Here is a 19,770-nt window from a genome sequence, read left to right as displayed (position 1 = left end):
CTCCCTTAGAGCAGGGTTTCCAGTTTTCTTTTGGCCTTGCTATGGACCTTAGGTTGGTCGGCCTGGTTGTCCAGGGGGCCTGGTAGGAATTTTTCCATTTGGCATTAGGCTTTTTGGTTTTTTTGCCTACCTCGTAGCAATCGTCACAACTTTCGTGGTATTGGTGGGTAGGTTAGGCATTGGAATAATGTGTTGTGGTGTCGAAGGGCTAGGTGTGGCCATCGCCTGCGCCTTAAATTTTTGGGTATTCCGTTAAAGGAATCCGGCGGTCGTGTATTCTGTCCGATGCCTGCTTGGCGGGAGGCCATGGCACGACCCTCGGTGACATCAGGGGAGAGCCTATAGTTGGATTAGCATCAACAGGCTCCACCTACTGGTGAATAAACCCCCCTTTGTTTTTTAGACTCACCCTCTCCAAGTGGGTGGAGTCAGCTGACGTAATCCAATGCCTAAGCCAATACCTTTTCACTTGCTGTAATCAATAAAGTTGTGGCCTTTTCTTGCCCATTAACCTTATATCATGTGTCCTTGTGTTTCATTCCACTGTGCGGGGTTCGGGTCCTCGAGCCACAATGAAAAGTTAAAGTGCATCTTAAATGTGCAACCTTACAAAAATTGGCTTATTTGTGGGTGTGGCTTATATTTGGGCCAATACGGTATTATTATTATTACAGTTGTACCTTGGTTTTTGAACAGCTTAGTTCTCAAACGTTCTGGCTCCCGAAGGCCGCAAATCCAGAAGTGATTGTTCTAGTTTGAAAACTATTTTTGGAAGCTGAACGTCTGAGGGAGCTTCTGCAGTCAATTAGAAGCCTTGCTTTGGTTTTTGAATGTTTTGGAAGTCAAACGGATTTGCAGAACGGATTTAGTTTTACTTCCAAGGTACGACTGTATTGTTATTCTATTTAAACCACATCCATTTGACTGGGTTGCCTCAGCCACTTTAGCATATATAAAAACATAATAAAACATCAAACATTTTAAAACTTCCCTATAGAGAGCTGCTTTCAGATGGCTCGGGGGTCGCTTAATTCCATACCCTCCAACAGAATATCTGATGGAAATAGGGACGTCCTAAGGAAAAGCGGGACTTTCATGGATCAAAATAGAAACTGAGGCAGCTTCTGTAAATCCGGGACTGTCCCTGGAAAATAGGGACACTTGGAGGGCCTGACATAATAAATAAATGAAATGTCCCAGAAGAGGGAGATTGCTACATGAAAGGAAAAGAATACACCTCATAATTAGATTTCTATTTCTTCTACACACAGAAACACATGTAATGAGCTTACAGTATTTATTTCCCCCCTTTTCTCCTTGAGGGGGGAAAACCTTGCCAAAGCTTGAAGTACATTTCATCAGCTCACAAACACTGGACTTTTAAAGCCTGATAAGGACGCCATATAAAAACCAAATAGGCCCTGAAGACTGTGGGATTGTACTTAACATCCTCCTATCACCATCCTCCAATTACTTGGCAAAGGGAAAGGTGCCATTCTGCAATCTCTACCTTGTCTTCTGTTTGTCTTGGCCAAAAGTCTTAAGTCCTCTGCATACTGAACTTCTTACAAATGATCCCCATTAGACGGCGTGTTTAACTTCCTGATATTTATCGTGGGATATGATCACACCAAAGCCAGCGGGGGGAGGTTATTACTTCTTGCTGTGTGTGTGTGTGTTTAAGCCAGGAGTTTTGATATATTTTTCAGTTTCATCTTGGTTTCATCTCTCAACAAAGTCGACAATCGCTTTTAATATGTGCCGTTCGTAGAGAAAGAACAAATCTAAAGCTTCAATAGTAAAGGTAAACCTGGTTGTGAAGCTGCACAAAACTTTTGAACTTTCAACTTTTTCCCTTTCAGTTGCATTTCACTGGTGTTGCCCATTCCTTATGGAACAACCTTGCAAAAATAGTTGTCTAATGGGATATGCATGTTACTTGCATATCTTTGACCCTTTCCCCATTAAATACTGTCTGTGTTTAAGAGAACATCTTACCTAATTGCCCTGTGCTGCTCTGAAACATAGATTTTTATTTTTTGTATTTTACTTTCATTTGTGATATTGTTAGGATATCAGAGGCTTCTTTAAAGTATGAAATTGTATATAAATGACCAAAATGATGATCTATCTATCTATCTATCTATCTATCTATCTATCTATCTAGGGACTCACCCTATGCTCTTGATTGTAATTGTTTTAACTGATTTTAATATTTTTTTTTATAAGTTGTTGTAACCTGCCCTGGAATCTCACGTTGAAGGTTGGGTAGGAAATCTAATAAACAGATAAAGGATGATAATTACTGATCGAACATTGGTCATTGATCAAGGCTGGTTCTGTGGAGTCAGGTGCTATGGAGTCAGACATCTCTACTCGCCCTGCCATTAGTTCATTTTAACCATGTTATCATCATTATATATGAACTTTCCCACACCTGGGAGTTATCACAGCTGGGCTCTTGGGTGTGGCCTCTCTCCACAGTATCTGCCTGGTGCCATAGCCCAGAGTGACAAAACGATTAATCATGGCTGTGTTTGAGGACCGTCTGGAGGGATTAGGGTGAAGAGTGCAACTCTGCATACTGGGGAGACAACAGACACTCAGCTTGGAGGTGAATGCTAGTGCAGAAAAGCATCTGATCTGTGGTTAAATATTAAGCCAGCTCCCCACCACCCCCCTCTCTGTTTCATATTCAAATAACATCAAACACATCCTGATCAAACGCCTCATCTTCAGCCCATCAAAGGCCCTCGCCGGGTCTTTGAGAGCTGGCATAGTGCAAAGTGCTGAGACCATGCACACATGCCATGAAGCTTGCTGAGTGATCTTGCGGCAGCTGCCTGATAGCTGTCTATCGGGGGTGTTGTGGGGATATACAATCTGTGGTGGTTTTCTTTTGTGGGGGATGTATATCTCCCTTGGCTCCTTGGAGTACAAAACTGTTTAACCATTCCAGGACAACTTGCACAGATTTGGCAAGCCCTTATGGTCACCCCAAGACCATCAGCCTAGAACAGGCATAGGCAAACTCGGCCCTCCAGATGTTTTTTGAGACTACAATTCCCATCATCCCTGACCACTGGTCCTGTTAGCTAGGGATGATGGGAGTTGTAGTCCCAAAACATCTGGAGGGCTGAGTTTGCCTATGCCTGGCCTAGAAGGATAAACACCTGCTGTCCATTGTGCAGTGGTCTGAGGACCTAATCTTCCTTGTCGCATTTGAACATGCTTCTTATGCATGGCAATTTCACGTGGATACCTATCTGGACATTGGATTCATGTGCTTAAATTAAAAATGGGTGCACTGGTGGTTATTGCATCTTAATGTGAGCTTATGGTTGGGTTCTACCCCTTCCTTCCTTCCTTCCTTCCTTCCTTCCTTCCTTCCTTCCTTCCTTCCTTCCTTCTCCTTTCTTAAAGAGTGGGGGGGTATCTATCTATCTATCTATGCATTCCAAGAACCAATACAGAATTTTTAATTTAGAGAGGAATAAGTCCCTTGACTTATTGACTCATCCTTTGCCAACCTGGTGCCATACAGATGTATTGGACTACAACTCTCGTCAACCCCAGCCAACACAGAGAGATCACCCATATATTTCTGGACCAGTGGGGACCAAGACCCTACTGGCCATTGTCAGGGACACACCCAGCAGAGAGGAATCTCCAGAGGAAGAGGAATTGGCTTCACCTGAGTCGCCAAGAAGTAGGAGGCGGAGTAAGAGATTAGAGCAGAGGTGGGCTAGCATGAGGCAGTGGAGGACATAGTGTATATCTGGCCTTGGGAGAGGTCAGAAGCCAGTCGAGTCAACTGACTCCGACGGGGAAGGATGAGTTGTGGAAGCTTGGACTGCTGTAAGCCTGTTATTGAGAAATACACCTCAGCTACTTACCGTATTTTTCTATAGGACACACTTTCCCCCCTCCAAAAATTAAGGGGAAATGTGTGTGCGTCCTATGGAGCGAATGCAGGCTCCTTGGCTTCAGCGATAGCAACGCGAAACCTCGGAAGCACAGAGGGAGCGCTCCCTCCACGCTCCGGAGGCTTCGCGTTGCTTTCGCTGAAGCCTGGAGAGCGAATGGGGTCGGTTGGCACCGAGCCCTCCGGAGTGCAGTGGGAACTTGCGCTGAGCTCTGAAGGCTTCAGAGATAGTCGCCTGAAGCCTCCGGAACACAGCGGGAGGTCCCGCTGCACTCCGGAGGTTTCAGGTTCCTTTTGCTGAAGCCGGGAGAGCAAGTCTCTACAGCTAAATTATACTCAGAATATGCCCACTGAAATCAACAGACCTGGGTTTGTCATGTTTGTTAACTTCAGTAGGTCTACTCTGAGTAGGTCTAGCACTTGGTGCAACCCATTACCTGTCTTCAAGCTTAAATCTATTGATTCTAGCCTCAACCTAAGATATTGGAAAAGGAAATAAAAACTCTGGATGCCATATGCAATTTTGAGCACAGCAAAACAGCGGTTTGGCCAAATAGATACAGTAACTATACATCCAATATATCCATCCATTTTGCATGCCTGTGTGCTTTAATTTCACACACACACACACACACACACGGGATAACCATTTATCCAAGCACATGGGATGAATGGATAATATTACTATTTACATAAGCTCATTGTGATCCGTCCGGGGAATGTAATCAAATTAGGGCTAAGCGCAGATGGCGCATGCCAACTTGTAAACTGTTTTTGAAAAAGATTCACATGGCGTCTCCTGACATGTTTGGTTGTAGAAAGTGGGGAGGAGTTGCACAAACCCCAGTGCGCCAGCAACAAAACCTCTTCCATCTCCCAACTCCAGGAAGGAAAATCTAGGGACAGGATTCCTTCCCCGCCGCTGCCAGCCCTAGAGCAACAGCTAATGCAAAGCTGTCCTTCAGCAGTGGCTGCTGAAATGTTGTTATGCTTGTATGATAGAGTGTGTGTGTGTGTGTGTGTGTGTGTGTGTGTGTGTGTTCAAACTCCTTTGGAAATTTTTATTTCTCTCTCTGTTCATCCAGGAAGAAGGAGTGGATTTTTGCTAGAATTATCAATGCTGGGATAGAGGGTAGCATTCTGCTCAGTCCTGCTCAGAGGAAACACACTTAAATTAATGAACCTAAGTTAGCCATGCCCACTAACACCATTGGGTGTGTTCTATGTAGGACTGTGCTGAATACCACTCAGAATTTGATATTTCACATCTTGGGGACTTTCTCTTCAGTTCTTCCTTGGCAGTTCCATTGTGGTCTTGGTCTCTCTATAAGGAAATGTTGCATTGTTTGGAGCTTCTAAGTTTAGAGAAAAGGGGAGTAATAGGTGATATGATTGGTACATATAAAATGGCATATGGCATGGAGACAGAAATAATCTCTCTCTCTCTCTCTCTCTCTCTCTCTCTCTCTTTCTCTCCCTCTGAAATTTAGTCCAGTGGTTCACATTTTAATGCAAAACTACCTAGTTAGTACTACCTGAAATGATTTGCAAGCTGAAACACAGCCATCCTTCAAAATGTCATGGAGCATTTATCTAACCAAGTAACTGGATATATCAGGCGGGAAGTATATATGAAAATGCATTTTATTGCAAAAATAACACACCAAAAATGCATTGCATTGGGGAATTTGCTTGCAAACTTGTGCATACAGTGGTACCTCGGGTTACAGACACTTCAGGTGACAGACGCTTCAGGTTACAGACTCTGCTAACCCAGAAATAGTACCCCGGGTTAAGAACTTTGCTTCAGGATGAGAACAGAAATCGTGCGATGGCAGCAGTGGGAGGCCCCATTAGCTAAAGTGGCACCTCAGATTAAGAACAGTTTCAGGTTAATAACGGACCTGCAGAACGAATTAAGTTCTTAACCCGAGGTACCATTGTATTAGGAAGTAGAATGCTAACGAATTTCCAGGAGGAGTTTTTCTGCAATGCAAATGTATGCAGAAAAGTGGAGAACTGAATTAAGATTGGGGGAGCGGGTGAGAAACTGATATTGACGGTTTCGTACATTCCTGGTTCTCAGACAATATGGATCCTTGCCCCTTCAGCCTGGTGGGAACTCCAAAGAGAGACTCATTCAGGATCAAAATTGGCTTTGTTATCTTAGTGTATATTGCGCTAGGTAGCTAAATCCTCCTTTAGACTGTAATGAAGAAATTTCACACCCTCCCTAAATTTCCGTATATCCTGATTGGGCTGACAAGCTGAGTGTGGGCTGCTGGCCTTGCCCAGAAGGACTGCCCTTTCCCTTTAAAACCCCAGCTCAGTTCTGCTCCATCGAACCAGCCCCATCTGCTCGCATTGGGGCATGCAAAACTATTTAGCATGCAGCCTGGAGTGCTGATTTTTCCCCGACAAACTTTGCTTTGTTCCTCCGGTGCTCACCTTTCGCTCCTGTTTGCTTTTCGCAGCTTTCCAAAACCACAATTTTTGGTGTCTATTAAAAGAAACGTAAAACATCGGAGGGGTTAGAAAACCCTTCATATTTAAAATCTGACACTTTGTTGTCACAGCTGAGCTCGGGGGAAAGCCCTGCCAACATATTTGAACTTAGGAAATTGGGCGGCCTTACCCAGGCCGGGTCATGCAAACACAGCGATGGAGCCAGACCCACTCAGCTGGCACATTTATTGGGCAGAACGTGTAGGACTTCTGTAGCTCAGAGTTCCACCCTGGAAAACGGGGGTGGGAGAGAGAGAGAGAGAGAGAGAGAGAGAGAGAGAGAGAGAAGAAATAGCTGGAGTAGTCTGTGAGTTCCAAATTAGCTACTACGACTCCAGAAAGACATCTTGGAACCATTGCAGGAGCTTCCCAGAAAACAGCTGTGCAAATGTGTCCAAAAGGAAAGAGAATATTGAGGGTTATTAGGGAAGGAACAGAAAGAAAGAAAAATACAGTGAATATATTTAGGTCTGAAATCCTGACGATGATAATGAGTGATTACTGTTAATATTAAGAAACCAGGGAAATGTCTACACGTGGGCCCTGTGTATGGCAATGATCTATAGGATAGGAGGGGCAAAGGAATCCATGTTGGTGGAGGCTGGACCACCCATGATTAGGTGTAGGGAGTAGATTTGCTCCACCACAACTTTTCCGTTGATTGAAGACCTTTATCGGCCCCATGGAAATAAATGGCAGACATTTATGTGCAAGAGAGTAAGTAAATAGGTGTCTGAAGGGCCCTGTGAAAGCATGAAAAGGTTGTAGTCATTGCTAGTCCAATTCAGAGTAGACCCTTTCGAGTTAATAGACACGGCTAACTTAGGTTCATTAATTTACATGGGTTTGTTCTGAGGGTAACTTAGTTGGATGCAACCTGAGTTCTGCTGGATCAGGCCACTGGGCCATCTAAACTAACATACCTTTTTGGGTTTCCCACAAACATCTGCTTGGCCACTGTGAGAACAAGATACTCAACTAATTGTGCCTGGTCCAGAAGGGCTATTATGTTCTTCTCGGGTTCTCACATTACCCAGCCAGAGGCTGATGGGAAGTCTGTAAGTAGGGTCTGAGGAGAGCAGCACTGTCCCTACCTGTGATTCCCTGAAACTGGTATTCAGAGGCATGATTCCTCCAGGTAGGACACAGCCATCATAATTGGCAGCCATTGATAGCCTCAATGAACTTGTCTAATTCTCCTTCAACGCCAGCCAAGTTGGCACCCAACACTACTTCTCTTAGCTGTGTGCTGCTGTGTGAAGAAGCATTTTCTTTTTCCTGCCATAAATCTTCAGGCATTCAGCTTCACAGAATATCCTGAGTTCTAGTATAGGGATAAGGAGAGGTAAACTTTCTCCACAATCACAGCACCATATTTAATTTTGCCCACCTCTGTCAGGCCTTCTCTTACTCACCTTTCCCTACACTAAAAAAACAAACAACCAGCAAACCCCCAATGTTGTGACCTATCTTCATAAGAGAGTTGGTCCAACCTCTTGATTATTTTGGCTATCCCTTTCTGAACCTTTCCCCAGCTCTTTAATATCCCTTTTAGAGGCAAAGCAACTAGAATGGACACATTATTCCAAGTGCACATTATTCCAAGTGCCTCAAATGGCTGTTGCCTGTTTCTTTTCTCCAGTTGTGACAATCAAATCTGCTCCTAACTGCATGGGTTCAGTATGTGGCAGTGAGGGTGCGTGTGGAACTGTTGGCTCTGTACAGATTCCCCATGTCACCAAACTGTAGGTGGCTGCTTTTCAGTGAAGAACCATGAGACTCTGGACCGACTTCACCCATCCATATTCACCATTGGATCCACCTGGACCAATGAAGTACAGTGGTACCTTGGGTTAAGAACTTAATTCATTCTGGAGGTCCGTTTCCGTTCTTAACCTGAAACTGTTCTTAACCTGAGGTACCACTTTAGCTAATGGGGCCTCCCACTGCCACCATGCCGCCGCTGCACAATTTCTGTTCTCATCCTGAAGCAAAGTTCTTAACCCAAGGTAGTATTTTTGGGTTAGTGGAGTCTGTAACCTGAAGTGTCTGTAACCTGAAGCGTCTGTAACCCGAGGTACCACTGTAGTATAAAGGGCTTCCTGTTCTTTCCTGAAGCAACATGGGTTTGTCTCTGACAAAACTCTCCTGAGAGTGGACCTGTTGAAAGCAGTGAATCTAAGTTAGTCATGTCCATTAATGTCAGTGGGTCTCCTCTGAGTAGGAATAGCATTGGATACGATCCATAGTCATACTGAGCTCTGCCATGATTCTGCATGCTTGCAGCACATCTCTGGTGCCCTGACCCTTTTTGCAAGCAATCAATTGGGATAGTTCATGTTTGCCCATCACCTGTTTAGTTTATCACAACATCCCTGTTGTGCTTATAAACAAATAATCCTTCCTGCAATCCCCCAAGTTCCAAACATATTGTCATTCTTGTGTTGATAGGAAAGAGTATGAGAATGAGGGGCTTTCTGAAGACCACTTGGTAGGTCATGGCAGAGGTGAAAATCAAGCTTGGGACAGGAGTCTTTAAGCAACAAACTGCATGCATGTATATACCATGAGAGAGATAACATGCTAGTTGACATGTTCATATTGTTCTGCTTATCCCCTTAATGAGGGTGCTTTTGAATGGAGTGATTTATTTATTTTTTTAGTGTGCATTTTAGATTGATGTAGAAATTGAATGGAATGGACTGCAGTGGGAGGGGAACATATGTCAAATGAAAATTAGATTGATTCCCCCATCCCTGGAATTCTCTATTCAGTTTGAATGCCTGGTTTTACCCTCCTTGCATTCCATCTAGAGACTGGGGAGGAATCCAATTCGGTTTGCATTTAAAAGTGAATCAACCTAATTCAGTTTCTGAAGCGCTATGCAAACTGAAACACAGCCATCTTTGAACTTGGCCCTTCTCTGAATTTTGTAATGCGGTTCTCTAGCCAAGCAATGCCTGCAGAAACACACACACACATATATATGTTATGGTAAAGCTTGCAAATGAATGCCTATATTAATGAAGATAATATACAAAACAGTGTTGCATGTTAGGAGAAATGGTTTTGCCAAAAAAAACCCATTTACACCAGGCAAAACTTCACACAATGAAAATGCGTATATTAAGAGGAAATGTGGAAATGTGGAAAACAGAACTTAAGTTATGAAAAACAAGATACCCAAACTGACAGATTCACCCATTCCTAGTGCCATCGCTGTATGCAAATCATTGTATGCTTGTTTCCCAGTCTAAAATCATACTTTTACTTGTATTATTTCAATATGATTTGCATTGTCTCACTGCTCCCCAGATCTGCCAAGTGACCTTTGTTTTTGTTTTGCTTTCAGCAAATGCTTACGGATCCTGAGACAGCTTTGCAAGCTGGCTGCATTAAAAAGGTAGGAGAGAGAAAAAAATGCCTTTTGATCTTGTCCAAGTTGTGCAACTTCTGTATTTGGTTATGACGGGACCTAGACTGCTTCCTTGTTCCAGGGGCGAGGAAGTGGGTGTGATATATGTCTCCTGAATATCCACCTAAATTTGTTGATTTGCATATTGCCGTTTGCATATTGGAACAGGAATGCCCTTCTTATTGTGCGGGGGGTTCCGTTTATGTCTAGTTTGTGGGCTCAGCATGATTTTCAGGTAGGATGTAGGCTTCAGTTCTGGGTCAAGCTGGACAAAAGTTCAGAAATCCTCTGTGGCACTGAAAATAAAATTGTTTGTTATAAATAGGTTTTGAGTCCACTCTGTGGAAGCGAATGCGTTGCCTAAAATTTTCATCTCTTGGAACTCTTAGAAACCATGTGGTCAGCTATACATGCTGGAAGGGGACTGTTGTGATGTTAACATATGAGAGTGCTGGAGGTGAAACAGTTAAACAGGTTACCCAATCAGAGGGACTATAAAACCAGCTTTGGGAGGGGCGAAGGGAGAAGTTCGTTGGGAGTTGGGTGGTTGGTTGGAGTGGGAGTGAATGGGGATAGAGTCTGTGGGTAGGTTGAGTTAGTGTAGTGAAATAAGCTGAGTCAGGAACAGTTAGGAGCTAGGAAGACAAGTAAATATCTGAGAGGTGGTTTAGTGAGTGAGAGCAGGTGGCGGAAGTTATAGGTCTGGATAGGCACCCCATGATTGTAATTGACTGATACCGTTTATGAAACCACACACTTGTTAAACTGCAATAAACAAACAGAAGTTTATGTTCCAATTTAACCCTGACTGGACTAAAAATTTTACCAGGTAGGGCCTGGGTGGTGGCAGTGAGAAATAAAGTGGTGGCACAGGGATCAATAGACGGTGAAACGTCCGGGGACCCTGTGTGATCGCCACAACTGTATCCATGACCTGGTATCAGTGAAAACCTTCTCCACCCAAGGCCCAAACAACTGAAAATCAGCTGCAAAGCCCCTTCCAAAGGGTACTTTGCTGGTAACAGGGTCACTGCAGTAAGCCAGGAGGATGGAAATCTGGATGCAGAGCTCCAGCCCAGAACATCCCTCTTGACAAATGTCCGGGTAGCAGTGAGTCTGCATTTTCAGTGTGGTAGCTTTTGAAATTGAGGGAGTTGGGGCCAGGGCACTTCCTTGTAGGCTAGATTTTCAAACCATGGGCAGGGCCTGGCAGATTCCGCTGTATCATGTGTGGAGCTTTGCAGATGTTGATGATTCATGGGCAGAATCTGGAATATGCTACTGAACCAGTTGTGGGAATATTGTGGCTTTGGGTGATCTGCAGACGGGGACTGGCAGATTCCGATGAGTCAGGCATCACGCCTGGCAGATTTTGGTGACAGAGAATCCTGATTCTTACTGTCTTACTGTCTTTCTAGCCCTTAGTACTGTGTTGCTGTTGTTTTTAATTGGACATGAGTTGTAGAGGTCACACCACAGCCACATTCACACCATGCATTTACAGCACTACAATACTTGTTGTTGTTGTTGCTTAGTCGTTTAGTCATGTCCGACTCTTTTTGACCCCATGGACCAGAGCACGCCAGGCACTCCTGCCTCTCGCAGTTCAGTCAAACTCATGTTGGTAGCTTCGAGAACACTGTCCAACCATCTTGTCCTCTGTTGTCCCTTTCTCCTTGTGCCCTCCATCTTTCCCAACATCAGGGTCTCTTCTAGTGAGTCTTCTCTTCTCATGAGTTGGCCAAAGTATTGGAGCCTCAGCTTCAGGATCTGTCCTTCCAGTGAGCACTCAGGGCTGATTTCCTTAAGAATGGATAGGTTTGATCTTCTTGCAGACCATGGGACTCTCAAGAGTCTCCTCCAGCACCATAATTCAAAAGCATCAATTCAATACTTAGCAAACCACAGCTCCCCAGACTCTTTGGGGGAAGCCATGACTTTTTAAAGCAGTATGAATGTGCCCAAAATATATTCTAATCTGACAATGCTTGCAGGGTTATATGGGATCTCAAAGCAGCCCTGCTTACCATTGCCTATTTATTGAATTAGGCCAAATCATTACACTTATCCCAGCCAAAGTCTATCCAGTTTGCTGTTTTAGTGGAACAACTAACTGAGTTGGAGGGCGCGCTTCATTGCATCACCTACCTAGGCAATGGCAACATGTGTTTGCCTAAAGGTGTTCTTTCTGTGCTTCATTTAGCTTATTTTCTTTTTTATGAGATTTCATATTTTCGGTAGCATACCTCCAGAGACTTCCTTTTAAGAAACCATTGCTGTTTCAGATTGAAAACTAGAGCAACTCTTTCCCTGCCCCCTTTGTATGGCTGTCTTGTTAATGACACTTTCTGAGCTCTAAAAGTTAAAACGAAACACCCGGGCAGCTTCTGCCAAACATTGTGAAACTCTAGATCTGGCTGGCTCCAGAGGCAGTTTGAAAAGAGATACATAGACATATCTATACGCAACACAGTCTATTCCAATTCTCTCCAGGATGAGATGAGGCAAATAATCTTTTCCTTTAGAAGCTAAACTTGAGGGCTGGGGGGGGGGATGTCCCACATGAAATGCCCTCTGTTGACCACCCTGTGACCTTGCAGTAGTGCTGAACTTTTTACCTTGTTCATCTCATAACTCATCGGCCATTTGTCTGGACCTCGGAGGGCTCTTATTATCCCAAGCCATGTGGGGACAGTCCTTATTATCATAACCTCATTTATCACCCCCCAAAATGGAATCCCATCCTCCTTGTTTTAGAAGCCACTTTGCAGCTTTCCTGGACTTTCTCATGATGTGTTAGCAATAAGTCCCATTCCATTTGTACCCAGTCAATGTGAGCTCATTTCTAGATGCTTGTTATTGCAATGAGGCACACATAAAAATTTTTATTTTGATGTTTTTTTGGGGGGGAACATCCTCCTTAAATGTCTCACAATTTTTAAAATGTGAACCTACCTAATTTGCATTTCTCAAAGTGATGGTTCATTTGACATGAAACTGAGCTGCTGCTGTTGTTAAATTTATGACCTACCCTTGATCAGCAGGTCTGAGGGCAGGTTATAACAATTAAAAATTAAAAATGATTGATTGATTTGATTTACTCCGTTTCTATGCTGCGTTTCATTCAAATGAACCCCAAAGCAGCTTACAAACAATAAATAAGAATAGCATGATAGAACATAATAGAACATTACGAATACAACACAAATCATATAGAATAATCAACAATTCCTCATACTGAATTAACAAATCACCAGATGGCATTTATAGGAATAGGGTTGGGCTGTCAAAGCACACATCTTAGGTGTCAAAGGTCATGGTAAATATGCATTTCTTCACCATTCAGCAAAAGTTATATGGCGAAGTTTCCAGATGTACCTCTGTGGGGAGGGGATTCCATGACCTAGGGGGCTGCCACAGAGAAGGCCCTCCTCCAGGAAACCCCTAGAAACTTCTGAGGGAGGTGGAACTATCAAGAAGACCCCCTTTCCTGTCATTGGTCCAGGCATCTTCCAGTAAAGATTCAGCAGGTGTCTTCTACATTGGCCTTTAAACATTTGCTGAAAACTTTTTTTCTTTGCCATTGGGATTATGGAGGCAGTTAAGATAAACTAGTCAGTGATCTATAACCATGTGGCTTTTATTGTGTGTGTACAATTGTTGTAAACCGCTTTGATTTTTTTAAAAAATGTAATTGCCACATACAAGTTATTTATTTATTTTGCTATAAATAAATAAACGGAGCTATCTAACAAGATTTGCAGTGTTCCCGATGTTGCAGTGCTCTTCTCCAACAGTAGCAGCAGAAATGCACACTATAAGACTTTTTTTTAAAAGGAGAAATTTGCACAGAAATGCATGCAAATATTCATGTAGACTTTGCCATGACGCCCATAAAAAAGATTTGAGCAACATGAATGTGGTGAAACAGGTTATGTCTGCTAAAATATAACAACTTAGAGGATCTGCAAAAACCAATTAAACCAATTAGTGAAATAAAAGTACAGGACTTATGGTACAGCAAATTCACATTGGATGCTCATGAGTTCTAGTGTCATGAAAGAGGGAGGAAAATGTTTCCCTACCTACTTCTTGCATGACATCCATAATATTGTACACTTCTATCATGTCATCTCTTGCACACCTTTTCTCTCAACTCAAAACTCCCAAATGCTCCAACCTTTCTTCGTTTAGGGATGTTGTTTCATGGCCTTGATAAGTTTGGTTGCCTTTTTCTGGGCAGGTGTGCAGAAGGATGCAGAACTGAACTGAAATGAACAGTGAGGTGGCAGGGAGGAGAGAAGGCCAACTGGACATTCACTATCCACAGTTGGGTTGGTTCCTCATTTTCCTGCCTTAATTCACACACACACACCCCACCAACTGCAAACATAAACTATGACAATTATAATATTTGACATAGGCTCTAGCCTAAACACATTGTAAAGAAGCACTACCGGCGGTTTATGAGGTGATAAATTTGCTGAAGGCCAGTCGGATTTTGAAGCCAGGCCAACAGAGGTCAAAGCAGTAGGGTAAAGAGTTCAAGTCTAAGCTTAATGGCTTGTGAAGGAACCTGGTGCTAAACCGAAGGAACTACCGCCAGACAGTGGAGAGGAGTAAAGAATGAAAAATCACCCTGTACCAGTGCCTTTCTCTGCCCTAAAGGTGTGAGCAGAATCCGTCATGTTTGATTTCTGCAAGGGATGCCACAAAGCGGTGCTTAGGTTATAGAGATGAAGACTTAATGAAATGTCTACTAGCCATGATGGCTATGTTTACTACCTCCACTGTTGGACACAGTTTGTCTCTGAATACTAGCCTCTGGAAATTGGAGGTGGGGAGAGGTGGCATTGCCCTCAGGTCTTGCATATGGACTTCCCATAGGTTGGCCACTGCGATAACAGGATGCCTGATCCAGCACAGCTCTTCTTACATCCTTAAATCCTCTTCGCTGGCTTCAGTGGGTCTGTTCTGAGTAAGGTTACTATTGTATTTCACCCATTTTGTATGGATTTTTTTTATCAAGGTGTGCTCCTTGCAGAGCAATGCTGGGAAGAGCAGAGGGTCCAGGTAATAATGTCCCTCCAGTGAATGACATAAATCAGAGTTTCCCAAACTTGGGTCTCTGGGTGTTTCTTTAGACTACAATTCCCATCATTCCTGACCTCTGGTCCTGCTAGCTAGGGATGAGGGGAGTTGTAGTCCAACAATGACTGGGAAACCCTGGTGTAGATCAAATTGGGGAGGGAGGAAATAAACCTAAAGGCAGCTTTGTATCCTCTCTGTTTCTAATGTCAGAAAGGGTACCACACTCTCTACTTTTCTAGTGCATGATAAGCCATTTCCAAGGCAAGACCTCTTTCCCCTGGGGAAAAAAATGGTTGAAAATTGCAGAGAAGATGGAAGAAAGAAGCATCCATACAGGCCAGTCTAGTGTGGGCTGTTTAATTTTATTTTTCCCAAGCATGATGACTAAAGAACCTTGGAAGACATCTTTCTCCAGTATGCTCCCCCCCCCCTTTAGCCTCTGTTTACTTAGAGGGAATCGCCTAAGGGGGCTACTGGAGGGAAAACAGCTGTGGGAGATAATCTATAGAGTTATCTATCTATCACTCTTTGTCAACCCCGTCTCCCCAGAGACCATGCGGAGAGACTTGTAATAAAAAGGCATTGCTTGAAGAGGCTTTAGGGACAAATAAAGAGACATGTTAAGGGCCAGCTGAAATGGATAGGCAACATTATTAAAGCTCAATAGCCGTCTTATCAAAATCAAATAGGATAGACATTTGCCCAAGAAGGTTGTGGGGGTGGGGGGAGGCTCTGAATTTATTCTGTGACTTTCTGGCGAGTCCAGATTTATCCATTAACAAGGAGAAACTCTGTGGGGAGACCAAGAGATAACATTGTCTTTTTAAAAAATAATACACAGAGTCAATCTTTAAGATGATAGACCTTTCCTTTCTGCTCGAGTACTTTTTTAAAGTAATAAATGTGATTAAGGCTATGCAAAATGCAGTGAACACATTGGCGGGGAAAGCCCCTTTTGATATATGCTGACCTTGTTTTCCTGAAGAGCACTAGAGACTGTTGAAGACTGTATTGCAAATAAATAAAGGGGGGCACATCTTTATAGAAATTTGGAACATTTTTTTTTTGTTGTTGTTACTTTTATTCTTTTGATGAGCCGAATCCTTTAGCACTGAGAAACTGCATCCCATATCTAAGCCTGGCAGTTATCGGGGCAGATTTATTCCCAAATTCACTAAATGTCATTGCAGAGAAGCATTAGCAGCCATGGAACCAATAAATCTCTCTCTGTTTATGTTGCGCAACCACACACACACACACACACACACACACACTCTACAGGTCACCCAAGCCATCTGATACTTGCACAAGGCATTGTTCAAAAGAAGATGATTGATTGATAATTATGATAATTTGTGAAATCATTATTTGGATATTATAAACATAGCTCACCCCACTGGGAGAGAGTGGAGACATTTTATAGAGGACAGGGCCATCCAAAAAAAAAAAGAAAAAAAAAAGGAAAGGCCTCCGGTTATAAGGGAGAGAGAAAAGGTCTGCTGGGCCTTCCCCAGTGGGATCTGAGGGGCTGATGAATGATGACCTCAAGGAGTGGGAAATTAGGCTTCAATGGGAAGTCAGGAAGGTAGTTAGAGAAGAGCAGGGGAACTGTTAACTGTCTTTTGTGGAGCAATTATGACTTGGGCCAATTTGCCGAAGGCCTTTGCCACGTTTATAATAACAGTACTAAACACACACACACACGTTTGGTCTGGAGATTTTAACTTGAGTTGCTCAAAGTTCACAGATTCCCTGCAGTTCCAATGCAGTGCGAAGCAAACCATGATGTTTATTTTGTATCCTCTGAAAAACTCCTTGCACTTATTGGCATCAAATGTTCTCAGTTCTTCTCCTTTTTTTTTGGTTTTTGGTTTAAGTATGCATTCAAAGCTATGGTGCTTGTGAACATATCCATTTGGGGAAGGGTGTGTTATTAAAAATATCAGTCGGGCAGATTTTATGTGTTTGCAGCCAATGGCTATTGCCATATAAATCACACACAAAACAAGGCAGTCAAAGGGTGAGTTTAAACATATCCGTTTTCAGAAGCTGTCAAAACCTGAAATGTTCCTCAAATGAATTAGTGTGGTTTTTTGTTTTGGTTTTTTGTTTAAAGCACCTCGATTTTCTCACTGCTGGTGCTCCTATAAGTAGAGATGTTGGAGAAATCTGAATGAACAGGAGAGGAAATTGCACATGTCTACTTCCGCATCCCACGTCCAGAATGGAAATGTATTTAGCAAATATCATTCACATTGACTGTTATTGTAGTTTTCATTCCACAGACAATACATAGTTCATTGCATTTCCTTTGCTTTGAAATGAATAGGGTGCAATAGTGTAACGGCAATGCAATTTGCGTAATTACAAAAATTACACAAATTGTGCGATTTCGTCACAGCAGACAGGGAGACAAGCAATGTAGATTTGGGTGGGAGATGAACTGCAGTGGAACTGAAACGGTGCTGTGGACGATGAAGGCGGCAAAACAGAAACCTTCTTCCATCCTTACCTAGAGGTAACAAGCCTGTCTGCATTGGCCAGCAAACCCTCTGACTTAGAAACCACTTAACTGGCATGCTAAAAAAATCTTGAATAAATAGCAAAATCTGTCCCTGGGGAGGATTAAAATAACTTTATAGGTTTGTGGGGTGCAAGACTCCTCTAAACTCCTGGCTCCAGTAAGTGTTATAATTTAATCTAGGTATAGGGTATTAGACTGGGTGCCAGACACTTAACCCCTGGAGCCAGCAAGTGTTAAAAGAGAACAAAGGGAAAGGTGACAGGCCCCTTTAAGAAAGCAAAAAAAGGGGGGTGCTTTGGGTCAGACGACAAATGAGTGGGGCACTTCCTCCAGCTCTGAGATAGTTAGAAGGACAAAGCCTGAGTTTTGAGGGTAGGGTTTGCTGTGATGTGTGACCTAGAGGTAAAACTGCATACTGGAAAAGCAGAGAGAGAGAGAGAGAGAGAGAGAGAGAGAGAGAGAGAGAGGGAGATGATTTCTGCTTGAATACAAGGCTGCAGCTATGGGGTAAACAAGACCTTTTTGGGTCTCCCCTCAGTCCTAAGTGGAGATGTTGGGGATTGAACTCCTGCATGCAGAGCAGTTGCTCCGACAACGAACCCTGGCCGTTCCCCAAAAGCATAACTGTGAAATGTTGAAGAGCTATGTGTTATGCAGGCCCGACCATGCACTAATTCACATGCACTGCTCCATCACATTTTTGGATTTTTAAAATAAAAAATGCTCTGAAATGCATTTATTTGTCATGCCTTTTCCTTATTAAGCATTTTGTAAATAATCTATCTATCATCTATCTATCATCTATCTATCTATCTATCTATCATCATCTATCATCTATCTATCTATCTATCTATCTATCTATCTATCTATCTATCTATCCATCTATCATCTATCTATCTATCTATCTATCTATCTATCTATCTATCTGTCTATCTGACTTACATTCCCCCCCCCAAAAAAAAGATGCATAGTGATACATTTCCCCCATAGCATACACATTGCCTTTTGTATCGAAACTGCCGAGAAGTGCACATTCCACCTGATAACTGCATTCTAGTCCGGGAGCTAAAAATCAGGTGGTTTCACTTTAAAATGTGGGCAGTACGGGGTTTTCCTCTTCCCTAATGGTGACCCACAGTTATGTTATCTCACTCCCAAGTCTATTTACATTTCTTACATCGGTCTTGTGTTCAAAAATAAAAACAAAAAAATGGAGGAATGAGTGAGGGTCCAGTTGTGGTTTGAGAAACAAACTGAACAATAGTGGCTAAGAATCACAGCCTTCTGTATAACAATATCTATCGGTTATATCTCAAATCCACTTTCAACACACTCTGCTGTGGTATTTCAGGTTCGTTCAGCACTTCAATTTGCTTGTTTTATAGTTTCTGACTCTATGAAATAAAAGTGTGTTTAGCTGCCACAACAGAGGCAGCTTTGAGTTGATTTTTATAATCTCTCTCTCCCCCCCCCTTTAAATAGACTCACTTCATTGCAATAAGCCCTTCAACAAAAGACTGGACAGTTGTCTGAGGGAGAGAGAGAGAGAGAGTGTGTGTCTTTATTTATTTATTTATTTTTTAAAAAACAGCATTTCTCTCTCCCTCTCTTTTTTTCATTGTTAGGCCACCGTTAGTAAAAGAACGAGGAGTCCATTAATTCAGTGAATGAACATATAGTAAAGTCAGTTCCCCTCTTGAGAACAATAATGTTGAGGTCAGCTTAGGTTACCATGGAAACTAAGTACCTCTAAGAAGTTTGCATCCTTGATTTTCCTGAAATGAAGCATGGAACGCAGAGGCAGGAGCAAAACAGCCGCTGGACGCCTTGCAGAACAAAGTTTAACGGACAAACGACAATTGCCATCTTGATCTTTACATGTCTGGCAATTCCCAAGCAAATGTCCTACACTGGGGCTGAAGGTGGGATTGAACCAAAATCTCTCTCCACCCCACTCCAAAAAACCACAACAGTTTTTGTAACCCTATTTCCTAAAAGGGAAATAAAGAGTCTGTTTTCATAATTCTGGTGGGGGGTATGGGAGGGGAGGTAAAGGGCAACCCCTCCAATACATATGGGGGTTTTGTTTTAAACTCTCCTCCTTAACGTTCCCCATATTTGGGGAATTCAGAAAAAGAATGACATGGTAGCCACTAGGGATGTTGGAGACTTTTGACACAAACAGAAACATAAATTGTTGATGTTCGCTTATTCATCCCTTGTCCAGAATGGAAATCATAGAGTTTGAAGGGAACCCCATGGTCATCTAGTCCAACCCCCAGCAATGCAGGAATCACAACTAAATCATCC

At 42.8% G+C, this 19,770-nt stretch overlaps 1 protein-coding gene across 4 annotated transcripts in view; it reads left to right on the top strand.

Moving 5' to 3' along the window:
• The window catches only part of PRDM16 (PR/SET domain 16), a 448,370-nt gene that overhangs the window by 236,728 nt on the left and 191,872 nt on the right, over positions 1-19,770 (top strand). For all 4 annotated transcript variants that reach the window (XM_079986789.1, XM_079986791.1, XM_079986788.1 and 1 more), the window contains exon 3: positions 9,783-9,833. In XM_079986789.1, the coding sequence (XP_079842915.1) occupies positions 9,783-9,833 (51 nt within the window). The remainder of the gene's footprint in view (positions 1-9,782; positions 9,834-19,770) is intronic.

The sequence above is a fragment of the Podarcis cretensis genome, assembly GCF_951804945.1.
Source record: "Podarcis cretensis genome assembly, chromosome: 8".
Lineage (NCBI taxonomy): Eukaryota > Metazoa > Chordata > Lepidosauria > Squamata > Lacertidae > Podarcis > Podarcis cretensis.
The sequence above is the reverse complement of the archived record's forward strand: the minus strand, read 5'-3'. Positions and strand labels throughout refer to the sequence as shown.